Below are 13174 nucleotides of genomic sequence, written 5' to 3' on the forward strand. Positions count from 1 at the left end.
TCTCCATTTTATGGGCTAATTAGATGTTGAAACTTAAATTGAGACAAGGAAGCAGGTATCATTGCCCATTACAGGGTGGTCAGAATTAGGCCTGGGAATTGCGTGGATAGACGAGTCCTTTTAGGGGAGCTCGAAGTCACTGCTAGAATTTATGGTAAATATAGTAGGGATCAAATTGGCAAACTGTGCACATGCCCACACTCCCTCCAGCCTAAAAATACCACCGATTAAAAAAAAAAAACTTGAAAAATGAACCCACTACAGTAAGCAGACGGAAGAAAGATGCAGGAACAAATAAGACTTTCTGAAAGAGAAATCAGACCTGAAGCTCATAGCTTTGCTGTAGCTTTGGAAACAAAGCTAGAAGCAGAGTCTGGAGCCTAGATGCAGCCATCAGGGTAGCTGTTCAAATTAACTTTCTCCCTGCGCAAATCAACCTCATTCTGCACCTGGCTTTGTTTCATTTTTCTCGGCTGCCACACTACTGCAGATCCCTCAGGGACCTTCCACTGCGAAAACCTGGACAACAAACATGGGGCTGCAGAGTGACTAAACTAAATCCTTTTAAATCAAATGTTTCCGAGGTAAAGCAGTTACCACCACCAACTAATACAGAAAAAGAGTTCAGGAAAATGTCATCGTCCCATCGACATCCTGGGGTGTTCCGGTGTTCCCCAGATCAAAGCCCAGGGTATGGTGTCACCAATTTGTGATATGAAAAAAAAACAAAAAAACTTTAAAGATCAGAAAAGAGAATAAAAGTAGCTTTCAACAAAAACAGTGAGCGTGAGAGCACACATAGCACTGGGGTAGGACATTATAATCTCTCTGCATCACCGATTACAGCACAGCTCCCGTCTAGAAAAGGCACACTGCAGAAAGCCTTTGCGACACGACGGAGGGCGGACCTCTGCAAGCGCCAAGCGCACGTTCGCCTCCCGCCTCTCCGGCTTCCCAGCTGGATCCGCACCAGCGCTTCGCTCCCGAGGCCTCCCGCTTCCTCCATCCTCCAAACGTAGGCAGTGCCCGCCCCGCTCCCGCTGATTGACAAGCGGTGCAGCGACTCCCAGGAGCCCCGCTTTCGCTTGGCAACCCCGGCAGAGGTAACAATCCTACCGTAGCCAATGGGAGCTAAGAGGCGGGGCCTGCGGCAGGGAGGCGGGGCTGGTCAGGCGCTCAGCGCCGAGGTCGCGTGCAGGTGAGCTGCTGCGGGTCACGGGGCGTCCCTGGCTCCCGCCACCTCCCTCCCCTCCAGGTGGTCTTTCCCATTGCCCCAGGCCGACTCGGAGGGACCAGATCACTGGCGAGGGTAAGCGTCCAGGGGAGTGGGCGGCTTGCCTCCTGGCGACCCACGCGGCTCCTGTGGGTCCCCAAAACTGCTCAGCACACACACACACACACACACACACACATCCCACGTTGGCGCCTCTGCCAGCCTCGGTGGGCGGGAGGCCTGCGAATCGGGAACATACCCAACGCCGCGACCTTTCCCAGTGGCTAGTGTGGAATCCCTGGGGAGAGGAAGAGGGGATGCATCACCTTCCTCTTGACACCTGCTGTTCGCCCTACACACACCCACTCCTCTTTCACTTCCCCTCTTCTTCAGGTTTCTCGGCGCCCCTTCCTCCAAATTTCCAAGGCTGTCAGTGGGGGAAGGGTTGGAGGGAAGGAGGAACTGGATAGCAGCCCAGTGAAAGCTGGACCAGAATTAGGGATTCCACTGCACTGTGCAGCATTTTGTGCAGGGAAAAGAAAGAACTCTGCGATTTCCTTCATCCCCACCGCCGCCTCGCTGTTTCTTTCATGCCAACAGTGCGATAATGTTGGTTCTCACCAAGCATTCCTAAGCTTTAGACACCATTTAGCCTTGGTTTCGTTTGTCCCAGGAAAGTAATTCTTTCCTGCTTGCCACAGCTGCTAAATTAGTTTGCTAAGCTAGAGGAAAATCAGGTGTTTCACGTAGTTGATTCTTTTTTTATCCTTAAAATGCGTTTGGTTCCTATTATCCTTCCTTGTGTGTTAGGAAGGTGGAGGACAAGGGAGACGGAGGGAGGAGCCGCCGTCCTCAGCCAGATATGTTAGGAAACAGTTGCAGTTCCTTATTGGATCTGATTTTTAACGTTCATTCCAGAATTGGAAACGTTACAGCCTTTTGAGAAATAGTTTTTTAAATTTAATTTTTGAGCCGTTGTCTGGAGACCAATACCTAAAATAATTTCAGTTGGAGTAATGTTCTAGGTCTGGTGAAATCATGGTTAAAAAACAAAGCAGAATTATTGCTCTCAAGCCAATACACATAGTTTACGCATAGTTTGTGGGTCTGAAAGCAAGACAAGCATGCCAAGCAGTTTTTATTGATCTATAATGTAGCAAGGCAAGACAAGTCTGGTTTTGAGGATTAAAAATGTCTTCAGCGTGTTCAAATTAGGAAGATCTCAAAAACTGAATTCAAGAGCCTTCTAGCACAAAGTATAGTTAGATCCAAGTTTTGCTAGGTTGATAAATACCTTCAGGCAACAATGGACAGGGAAAGGAGAGAACAAAAGGTCTTTGGCTGATATGCAACCCCAATGAGAACTAATGAGATTTGCATATGTGTCATTTACCCATATTGCCTCTTATTAGCTTGTTTGAATAGAATAAAAGCTTTTTAGCAATATATGCAGATTAAAAGAAAAAAAAACAACCTTGATCCAAAGAGATTATTTAATCCTGGCAAGTGCCTTTTCTGCACACATCACTGATAAGATTAAATGTTGACGAACGTTAACCTTAGGAAGGTCAACCTCAAGTTTCAGAATTATGCTTTTGTTTATACTTAGTTCAGAATCTAATTGTTTAGTTGAAAGAAGTCTATGCTTTGATTATTAAAAAGTGAGTGCAGATTACATTTCACAAATATATTTGAATGTCACAAATTTTTTGGTTTTCTTTTTGAGGAAGATTAGCCCTGAGCTAACATCTGCTGCCAGTCCTCCTCTTTTTTACTGAGGAAGACTGGCCCTGAGCTAATATCTATGCCCATGTTCCTCTATTTTTTTTATATGTGGGATGCCTGCCACAGCATGGTTTGACAAGTGGTGCGTAGGTCTGCACCGGGGATCCGAACCGGTGAACTCCAGGCCGTCGAAGCAGAATGTGCGAATTTAACCGCTGCGCCCCTGGGCTGGCCCCTGAATGTCACAAATTTTATGTCACTTCAAGAAACCAAGTTCATCTATTTTCTCCATTCTAGTGACATCTCTAACCATGATGAACCAGACATAAGGCCTTGGCTTTGAAAAATAGAGGTGTATATGTGTATGTATATATATATATATATATATATATATTTTTTTTTTTTAAGCATTATTATTCGATTTGCTAATGGTACTTCGTTGTTGCTAGGTTCCTGTAGTTCATCTAGCCATGGTAAATGTGTTCACAGGTATTTGACTATATACATGTTTCTGACCTGAAGTCAGAAGTCTGGGTCTACCTGAAAATGTTTCTGAAAAGTTGCGTTTAAATTATATCGTCTTAAAATGATATTTGGAGAGCTTATTTAAATAATTCCTTTGAGGAATGTTTTAATAAATTCTTGGAAACTAAAATAATTTCTAAAATACAGCAACTTCTCAGCCTTATTATACAAGTAGCCCCAGGTCTGTTGTTTAAGATGGAGTTTTGCAACATGCTCCTTCCAGGCTGGAACTGATGATGCAACTGGGATTACTAAGCACCATCACTCTCAGTTTTGGGTAAAGTATACCAAACAAAATTATTGCCATTAACTTCTATGTGTTTTTTATACAGATTGTCTTACCCTGAAGATCAAGTCCTTTGAAAATGACTTCAAAACTTCTTTGGGTGTCCTTCATACTTGCTGCATTAACACTTTCAGTGACATTTTCTCTCCAGCCGGACGAGCAAAAGGTTCTACTAGTTTCATTTGATGGATTCCGTTGGGATTACTTATATAGATTCCCAACACCCCATTTTCATTATCTTATGAAATATGGTGTTCATGTGGAGCAAGTTACTAATATTTTTATTACAAAGACCTACCCTAACCATTATACTTTGGTAACTGGCCTCTTTGCAGAGAATCATGGGATCGTGGCAAATGACATGTTTGATCCTATTCTGAACAAATCTTTCTCCTTGGATAACATGAATATTTATGATTCTGAGTTTTGGGAAGAAGCAACGCCAATATGGATCACAAATCAGAGGGCCGGACATGCTAGTGGTGCAGCCATGTGGCCCGGAGCAGATGTAAAAATACATGAGAGCTTTCCAACGCACTACATGCCTTACAACGAGTCCGTTTCATTTGAAGATAGAGTTGCCAAAATTATTGAGTGGTTTACATCAAAAGAGCCCATAAATCTTGGTCTTCTCTATTGGGAAGACCCTGATGACATGGGCCACCATTTGGGACCTGACAGTCCACTCATGGGGCCTGTCATTTCAGATATTGACAACAAGTTAGGGTATCTCATACAAATGCTGAAAAAGGCAGAGTTGTGGAACGTTGTGAACCTAATCATCACAAGTGATCATGGAATGACCCAGTGTTCTGAGGAAAGGGTAATTGAACTTGACCAGTATTTGGATAAAGACCACTATATCCTGATTGACAAGTCTCCAGTAGCAGCCATCTTGCCAAAAGACGGTAAGTGTGACCGAGTGGTGGTCTGAGGCTAGGTCTGCAAGTGCCCAGGGCGATTGAGTGGGGATTTCTGCGTCTGTGTCGTTCAAGTGTGCTTGCCTGTGTCATGGTAGTAGTGTGGGATTTCATCCTTAGCCTCTGAAAAGGCAAAAATCTCTTTTCTCAGTCTGATTTTTCACTTTTTTCCCATAATATTGAAATTGATGCTCTCTGTCTAGTTATGGCAATCAGATTTAACCATTTTGGAATCAAATATGATGAAAGCTGCAGGCTTCCTTCTCAGAAAAATTGAGATGGGAAGATACATTACAGATTTGCGTGCAATTACAGTGATTTCATGGAAGCCCTAAAATCTTCTGTAGACCCTTAGTTGGGACCTGCTTAATAGAGCAGCAGTGGAGCATAGGAAGGAGGAAGCTTTGGTTAACCCGAGATTCACTTTTCTTATCTCTAAGTAGGGGAATTAATAAGAATCCCTTGAACTTCTTACAAACCTCAAAGCCTCATACCAGCTCTGTCACTTCAGTATTATTTCTGTTTTAAGGGTAGGTGAACGAGCTGCAAAGGTTTGACATCCCCAGATGACAAAGCAAGTGCAGAGCAAGACTCAGGCCTGCTCTTCTGACTTTTGTTTTTTCACCTAGAGTTGGGCTGGGTATCAGATGAAAGAACGGCTTTTGCAAAACTGAATACGTCACAAATGAGAGTTATATCCCTCACAGGGGAATTAAGAGGCCCATATACAACAGTGAATGTGAAAATGTGCATGTGCACCTGCACACAAACCTTTCAACAAATTCAATATAAAATAGCAAGTTTCGGGTGGTTATTTAAGAAAATCACATTAACCCTTCTGTTTTTCTTATAAAATTGGTATGGTGCTCCTTTGTGGGGGTGTGGGAGGCATGGAGGAAGCCCCCAAAATAGATCTGAAAAACAAGAAAAGGATTTAAGATAGTGCCCAGGTTTACTGCATTTGAAGGTACAGGAAGTACTCTTGCAACATCTGCAGAGTTTTAAAGAACTTTTCCATTTCACAAGCTGCTGTGCACCTCCAGTCCGTCCTGTCCCAGCCCTCGCCCTCCACTTACCGTATTTTCTCGTCTAGAGATTCTTCATCTCTGCATTCAGAACTACCAGAACTTTGCTGCTATTGCAATACCCTAGACATTTTACTTAGTGCCAGTAATTAGGACCTGTGTGTTTGTGTCTTTAAGTCTTTAAATTAGAGATTATTGATTTCTGGTCCTATGAAATGTCCTCTCTTAATTCTATAAGGTGAATTTACGTACAACAGAAGATTAGTTATTTCTCAGTTTCCCTCACAAGATTCTTTCCTCCAAGGGGATGGGTGTTCTAAAGTGGCTGGCTGTGTTGCATTGCGTTGGCTCCCTGGCTTTTGACCTCAGGGCATTTGCATTGTTGGGCCTTCGTTGCCGCGGTTGTTCTTGGATTGTAACAGTGAACGTCTTGTTCTAAGTGCTTCACCTTTTTCCTCCTCTTTTAGGTAAATTTGATGAAGTCTATGAAGCACTAGCTCGGGCTCATCCTAATCTTACTGTTTACAAAAAAGAAGAGATTCCGGAAAGATGGCATTACAGATACAACAGTCGCATTCAACCGATCATAGCCGTGGCTGACGAAGGGTGGTATATTCTACAGAACAAGTCGGATGACTTTCTGTGTGAGTGTGTTATAGTATTCCCATTCTGCGTCGTCATTTGCTAAAGTGGAGGCTGTGGATAGTTAATTGACTGATTAAATAACTAGCTAGTGTCATACATGAATAGCAAAATAAAGATCCTTGGGGCTTTAAAAAGAGGTAACCTCCTAAAAGTAAAACATGTACTTCTCTTGAAGCCATCAGACCAAAGATATGCAGTGCCCTAATATTGCTAATTATAACTGTTTATGTTCCTGAGAAAAATATAACACATTTATAAATTATTTTCTGCATCTGTTTTATATTCTGATTTCATAAGAATTGGATCTCTTTTTATTTGCAATTGTTAGTGTTCTCGTTTCCTTTGCCCTTCTGGCTCTAGCAAATATAGGCCAGCTTTGCTTTATACCTTGGAAACATTTCTAAAAGGAAACGCGTGTGGCGTGGATTATAATATATCAAGACAAATACCTAGTGATATAATTTTAGAGCTCTTTCCACTGATTAAATTTAGAATATAATGGAAATCCCATTTAAAATTCAAACATGACACATAAAGAGCTTTCTGCCATCCTTACTGTGTAATTTTCCCTTCTCGTATAGCTTTTAACAAGTTAGTCAAATAGAAAAGTCATCCACAGGATTTCACTCATTTTTACTGTGCCTATCATTTACACATTTGCTCTCAAACTCCCCACCCTTTCCCTACCCTGCTTTGTATTGCCAGTGCTTGACCCCTACAGACTAAATGTCCCAGGCTCCTTTGTAAACTGCTTTCTGGTTGGGTTTGGCCAATAGAGGACCCTGGCAGGAGTTTGGAAGGCAAGAGGAGGAGAGAAGCCAGGGTCTTTGTCCCCTATCCTCTGTGCCTCAGGCTGTCTCTAACAAAAGCTGCATTTCGTCTGTGATCCCAGCTCCCTCTGAACCATTTCTCTCTCGGGGCCTCAGCTCCTGCTAGGTAGCCCTGGCTTTTTGGCTCTGGGGAACACCACCTCTTCCATCCTCCCTCTAGCCCTGGGGGCCATAGGAGGTTCCCACTGTTCCTAATCACGAGGTAACCCCGTCATCCCGTTTGCTCCTCAGCTCAACACTTTTGTAAGTAGTCCCCGTGTTAAATTCCCTCTATTGGACTACCTGACGTGGGGCTCCTGGATGACTTAGATATTAACCTGCACTGCTGATCAGTTCACTGGGAGGTTTTCTACTCTGTTTCTTAAATGTTGAAGGAACCACATTGTGTCTAAACCATCTAGAAATGCTTTTTTGTGCATTGGTCCTTGATATATATATATGAGTTGCACAAAGATGTCCCTTTAGGTGGAATTGGGTTCCTCTCATGTTTATTGATGAAAAGAAAAGCAGTCGCCTGACAGTGACATTTGTAGTGTATATGTGAGTCATAGTGACAGACGTGAACCGGTATATGGTTTCTGGTTCTTAAAACTGGTTTTACATACAGATAATGATCTGTAAGCCAATATTTAATCATGCCAGGGGAACTGTTTTAAGAAGGCCTTTAAAAGTAATTTCTTTGGCCATGAGAACAATTTCCACCTTTATATGTTCAGATTTTCATGTATTGTAGCTGTAACTAGACGTTTGATTTTTCTGAAGTCTTTTGTTTTTCTTTATTTGTTGCTTTTCCCCTTTTACTGGTTATGAATTATGAATTTATTGTGTTCATGACTAAGAGCATCTTTCTTTCTTTATCTTTAGAACAATAATTGGAACATAGGACGTACCTAATGAGTATTTGCTGAAAATTAATTTACTTGCCACCAAAAAAAAATCACTTTCGTTTTCCCCTGACTTGACTCAGCTTTGCTCTTTGCCCTTCCTCCTTTGTTGCTTGAGTAGCGTTGGCCTGTGAGGAAAACTGCTGATCATTTGACTTTTCATTTCCTGAAGTGAATTGTGATGTTGACAACAATGGAGATTGTTTGTAAAAGATTATTTTATTTTAAAAGTCAAAGTAGATAAAATTTGCATTTCAGTTCAGAATTTAATGATACAGCTGCTATTCCCATTTTAATGGTTGGCTAACATTCATTCATTTTATCTTTACAGTAGGCAACCACGGTTATGACAATGCATTAGCAGAAATGCATCCAATATTTCTAGCCCATGGTCCTGCCTTCAGAAAGAATTTCACAAAAGAAGCCATGAACTCGACAGATCTGTACCCCCTGCTCTGCCACCTCCTCAATATCACTGCCATGCCTCACAACGGATCGTTCTGGAATGTCCAGGATCTGCTCAGTTCAACGACTCCAAGAGCAATTCCTTCTACGCAGAGTACTACACTCCTCCGTGGTAGTGACAAACCAAGAGAATATGAGCAAGAGGAGTCCTATGCTTATTTCATAGGGGTCTCCCTTGGTAGCGTTATCGTTGTCGTTTTCTTCATAGTTTTCGTTAAACATTTAATTCGCAGTCAAATACCTGCCTTACCAGATATGCATGCTGAAATATCTCAACCATTATTACAAGCCTAATGCTGCTTTTAAGTGGAGATTGCATAGTTGTGTCAGCGTTTAAAGGTTTCAAATTCTAGGAAGCCAGGTTCAGACATTCGCGCAGACCGTTGAGCAGTTATATACGTATGCAGGCGCAGTCACTCACACACACGGACCAAAGTACACATACCTGCAAAGGCTTAAAGATGTGGAAGTAAGTTTCCATTGTTCTCTCTGGCTTAGGGGTAGATAAGATCCTGCTTTATTTGGACTTGGCACATACAATGTACATACTTATCAACTTTGCACTATTTAAAGTACCTTATATACTGCACTTTAAATTACTCTCCTAATGGGTACTTTTATGTGAAATGCACTTTATTGACAATTATGTCTTACAACTTGGTTGAAAAAGACAACTTTTTTTGCCCATGTCACAGAATACTTGTTATTCATTGTTCAAACTGAATGAAATTTCTAGTAATTTCTAAGTAGTGTAGAAATCTATCTTCTTACATTGGGAGAGCAAGAAGAATGTGAAAATTGTTGAAAATCAACTGTGACGACCTTTGTACGTTGAACTTGGGAGAGAGACATTCCCAATGGCGGGATGCACCTGTTAGCCTTCCTGTTGTATTTCTTTCAAAGGACGTGGATTTTCATTTTGTTTTCCCCGAAAATGAGACTAAATACTGACAGATTCTTTCTAAATATATTGTTTCTGTCGTAAAATTCATTACTGTTATTTCCTGATTAGTCATTTTACTCATATTTTTGTAATAATGAAGACACCGTGAATTTACATTTCTTTCCCATGTAGTCATACACTGGCCTGACTAGAAGAGATCGGGCACCATCTCAGCAATGTTTTCTCTTGTTCTCTAATTACTTGCTGCTTTGAAAACTAAATCACTATTAATCACATTAAAAATCAAATTAGATAAAACAATGGTTTTTATCTGCTAACGTGGTAACAGAGCACAAGCATTTAGGTTTGAGCATTTGAAGGTCCAGAATTGCAAGAGCACAAACTGCATTACGTGGAGTTAGGCCGCTCAGTCCTTGAAAAGAGCTACGTGGAGCTGGGGGAAAAATTAGGCCGGACCATTGTTCACAGTGTACCCAGAACAGTGCTAAAGGGTGCCTGAGGGCAAAAACTAGCGGAGTGAGTCTTAGAGGTCACAGGTATTGAAGCAGAAGGAGCTGAGATTATACTTTTGTTTCTTGAAGTATTGGAATACCCACTCAACCAGGTGCTCAGTGCGATCCGGGGTGAATCCAAGTTCACAAATAGACTTCTACCTCCTGGGTGGTATTTTCATCTGTCTGGTCATCTCAGCTCCTCTCATTCCAAGCATTACACAGTCTAAAGCTGTGGTTTAGATCTCATGAGTAGTCAGGTTCGGGAGAGGGCAGTGTTACCTAAGGTTTCTTAGGGGAAAGAGGAAGCCCCAGAAAGAACACCTTTCCTTGAAGAAAATAGAAACCACTTTATAGACACATGGCCCAAATATTCTGATTTTGTGTGTATTTACGCGCCAACTGGCTACTAAGTAGTTAAAATGATATATGTATTCCGGAAAGAAAGAATAAATTAGTTGTAAAGAATAAAAGTGGCATAGTTAAAAATATAATTGAATTTAAGTGCTTCCTAAAATAAGGTGAATGAATTATTTTTTTTAAGTGAAAATACCAGTAAAGAATGTTGGCACCTAATTCTCCTTTTGTTATACAACCTCTTAATAAGATAGAATGGAATCACTGGAAATGTACCATAGATTAAAAAGCTGAGAAGTGAAATGGTAGACAGCAAACTCAAAAAGTCTGAACTCTGGATTAGACGCTTTGGAATTTGTGACCACTTATGTTGGCCTGCTTTGTAGGTAGGAACTTATCTGCCTTTTCGAGATGCCAATATAATGACTGAAAGATGAAATTGGTCTATTTAAAAGCATTACTCTTCAAGTGCTCTGTGTACATTTAAACTAATTACTGCATTAAATTCATTTTAGAAGGTGCTACTACCTTAGTAGTAAGAAGAAAGTAAATTCTGTCACGTAGATGAAATCATTAAAATTCTGCTATGAAGATTTGGTTATTGTATGGTTTCTTTTATTTACAGATACTTATTTTCCTGTAAAATATAAGCAGGAGCACTTCCCTGAAGGAAAATGAAATTTTAAACTTTGCTGCGAAAATCTAGTCGCTCATCTTCCTTTGGTAGGTTTTTTGTTGTTTTACCCGGCTGTCTTCATGGTGAGACTTTGTACGCAGTGAACACAAATTAGCACATAGGAAGAAAACTGAGATTAGCTAATCTCGCTAATTGTAAGTAAGAATTTTTAAAAGGCCAGAGGAATGGAGTTCCCCCTACCTCGCCATTTTTGCTCAACTCTCTTCCCTCAGCTATTTTGTACAATTTATTCATTGATAAGATTTTTCTTATTCAGTGTATGTTTTGCAGTTTCTTTCCTTTTTGCCCCTTCCCATTTAAATTTAAAATTGCTCTTCAAAATGCTTTCTGACCTCTTAAGGCAAAATTAGGAACCTATTAGTAGTTTCAGTTTCTTACAAGAATCTATTTCTAAAAAACCTAATGAAGCTCCTAGCCCTTCTGGTTCTCGAGTGTTTTCAGCTATTCGTTAACTAAGGGGGACGAACTGAGGAATCATGGAGCCACGAGGGATCTGAGGGGTCATGCAAACCCCTGATTTAACAAGGGCCCTTGAAAGCTGTGAAGTGACTTGCATGACATACTCGTGCCAGCTGGAAGCAGGACCCCGGTATCCTGATCTGGTTTGGGGCGTTAGGACTTTAACCTAATGAATTTTGAGGGGCATAATTCAGTCTCTAACAGGCAGAGGATTTGACTTTCCATTTTGTTTTTTCTCGCCCCATTTGAAGTTGGTCTTTTTTTGATGCTATCTTTACTAGGTTTGATATCAATGTTATGTTCACCTCAAAAACTCATGTATGTCTTTTTCTAAAACACTACTTTTACAAGGCAAATATAGTATTAATGATCGAATCTGATAAAGAGCAACTAAAATAAACTATTGTCTTTTGGGCCTGATACTTTTTTGTACAAGAGTTTATAACTTTCCCAATCTTTAAAACAGAAATTGGTTTGTTTTGGTTTTCTTTCTCTACTGGAATCTTCGCTCAATATTTTTCCTAATTAATGATCCATTTCATCTGTATTTTCAACCTTATTTGTATCAAATAGTGTAAAGTAGGCTCTTAGGATTTTTAAGTGTTCTGCTTTTCTTTTTTACATTTGTGTTTTCTCTCTTACCACTCCCCCCAGCCCCCCAGCCCCACATACACACTTTTTGGTTAGGTTAGCTTTTCAGCTTCTCAGCTGCCTCCTCCAGAATTCAGATGCCCTTAGGTGCTCAGTATTACAGGTTATCTTCCTTCTTCTAAATCTTGGCCTTTTGAGTCTTCACTTCTTGGTAATTCCTCAGGGCTTTAGCACAGATCTTTTCTATGTTGTCCAGATTTTCTAGTCCTCAGCAAGAGGATTAGTTTGAATTACATACTCTACCATTTTACTGGAAACAGAACTCCTACATGTCCTGTCATGATTAAATTTAAAAAAAAAAAAAACGGCTTCACAGAAATTGTGTGTAAAACACATATTCACTCTCCTCAGTGGACAATCCAAACAATACGTAAGTCCAAAGTACTGCGCCTGGGTCTGACCTACAGGAACTCTTTATAAAATGTGTACTTGTATAGTGGGGTTGTCTAGAATTGTTTTGGGGTTAATTTCTATTGATTCTTTCCACCACCCCTGTGTATGAAAGTGAAGTGAAGCATGGTAGACATGAAAGAATGCTGACTGGGTCACTGGCAATTCAGATCTTTAACACAGTGGGCAGGTCTGAACCTGAGTCATCTTTCTGTAAATCATCATCATGAGCTGTCAGTGGGTAAGCTCACTAGATTCAGTTTTTTGATGGTGGAAATCAGATTTCAGAAGTCAGGGAGGTAGAAGATATGTGGAAAGGTAGAAGGCCTACACAGAACTTTGGCTTGCTCTCTGGGTAAGACTCTGCCTTGGCCAGATAACTTTGGCCATGAGACATGAGTCATAGGACCTAGCAGTTTCAACACCAACCACCACCTGCACACGCGCACACACACACACACACACACACACACACACATTAGGATACAGAACTATACGTGTGCATGTTACGATCAGCATTTGCATGTGTGACAGGACCCCAGCACCCAACAGGCTCATCTGGATTCTCACATATGCTCTGAAGCAATGGTTGTCGGTGGCTGTGTGTGTTGGGGGTGCGGGGGTGCACTGTAATGATACCCAAGCACAGGTACCAGGGAGGCTGGGGCTGGGGGAAAGTGGTGAATCTGGCATCCAAACTTAAGCAA

The 13174-nt window shown here is 41.2% G+C and overlaps 1 protein-coding gene across 3 annotated transcripts; it reads left to right on the top strand.

The window, feature by feature from the left end:
* The first annotated feature begins 1095 nt into the window (after positions 1-1095).
* On the top strand, positions 1096-10861 carry ENPP5 (ectonucleotide pyrophosphatase/phosphodiesterase family member 5). 3 transcript variants are annotated; one of them, XM_014837498.3, is made up of 4 exons: positions 1096-1198; positions 3796-4657; positions 6162-6338; positions 8385-10861. In XM_014837498.3, exons 2-4 carry the CDS (start codon positions 3829-3831, stop codon positions 8810-8812), a joined length of 1434 nt encoding a protein of 477 aa, XP_014692984.3. In that variant the 5' UTR covers positions 1096-1198; positions 3796-3828; the 3' UTR covers positions 8813-10861. The 3 variants fall into 3 exon arrangements, with proteins under 3 accessions (XP_014692984.3, XP_014692983.3, XP_070370919.1); XM_014837497.3 differs by having other exon boundaries at positions 1129-1309; XM_070514818.1 differs by lacking the exon at positions 1096-1198 and adding an exon at positions 3234-3300.
* The last annotated feature ends 2313 nt before the right edge of the window (positions 10862-13174 follow it).

The sequence above is a fragment of the Equus asinus genome, chromosome 8, assembly GCF_041296235.1.
Source record: "Equus asinus isolate D_3611 breed Donkey chromosome 8, EquAss-T2T_v2, whole genome shotgun sequence".
Classification (NCBI taxonomy): domain Eukaryota; kingdom Metazoa; phylum Chordata; class Mammalia; order Perissodactyla; family Equidae; genus Equus; species Equus asinus.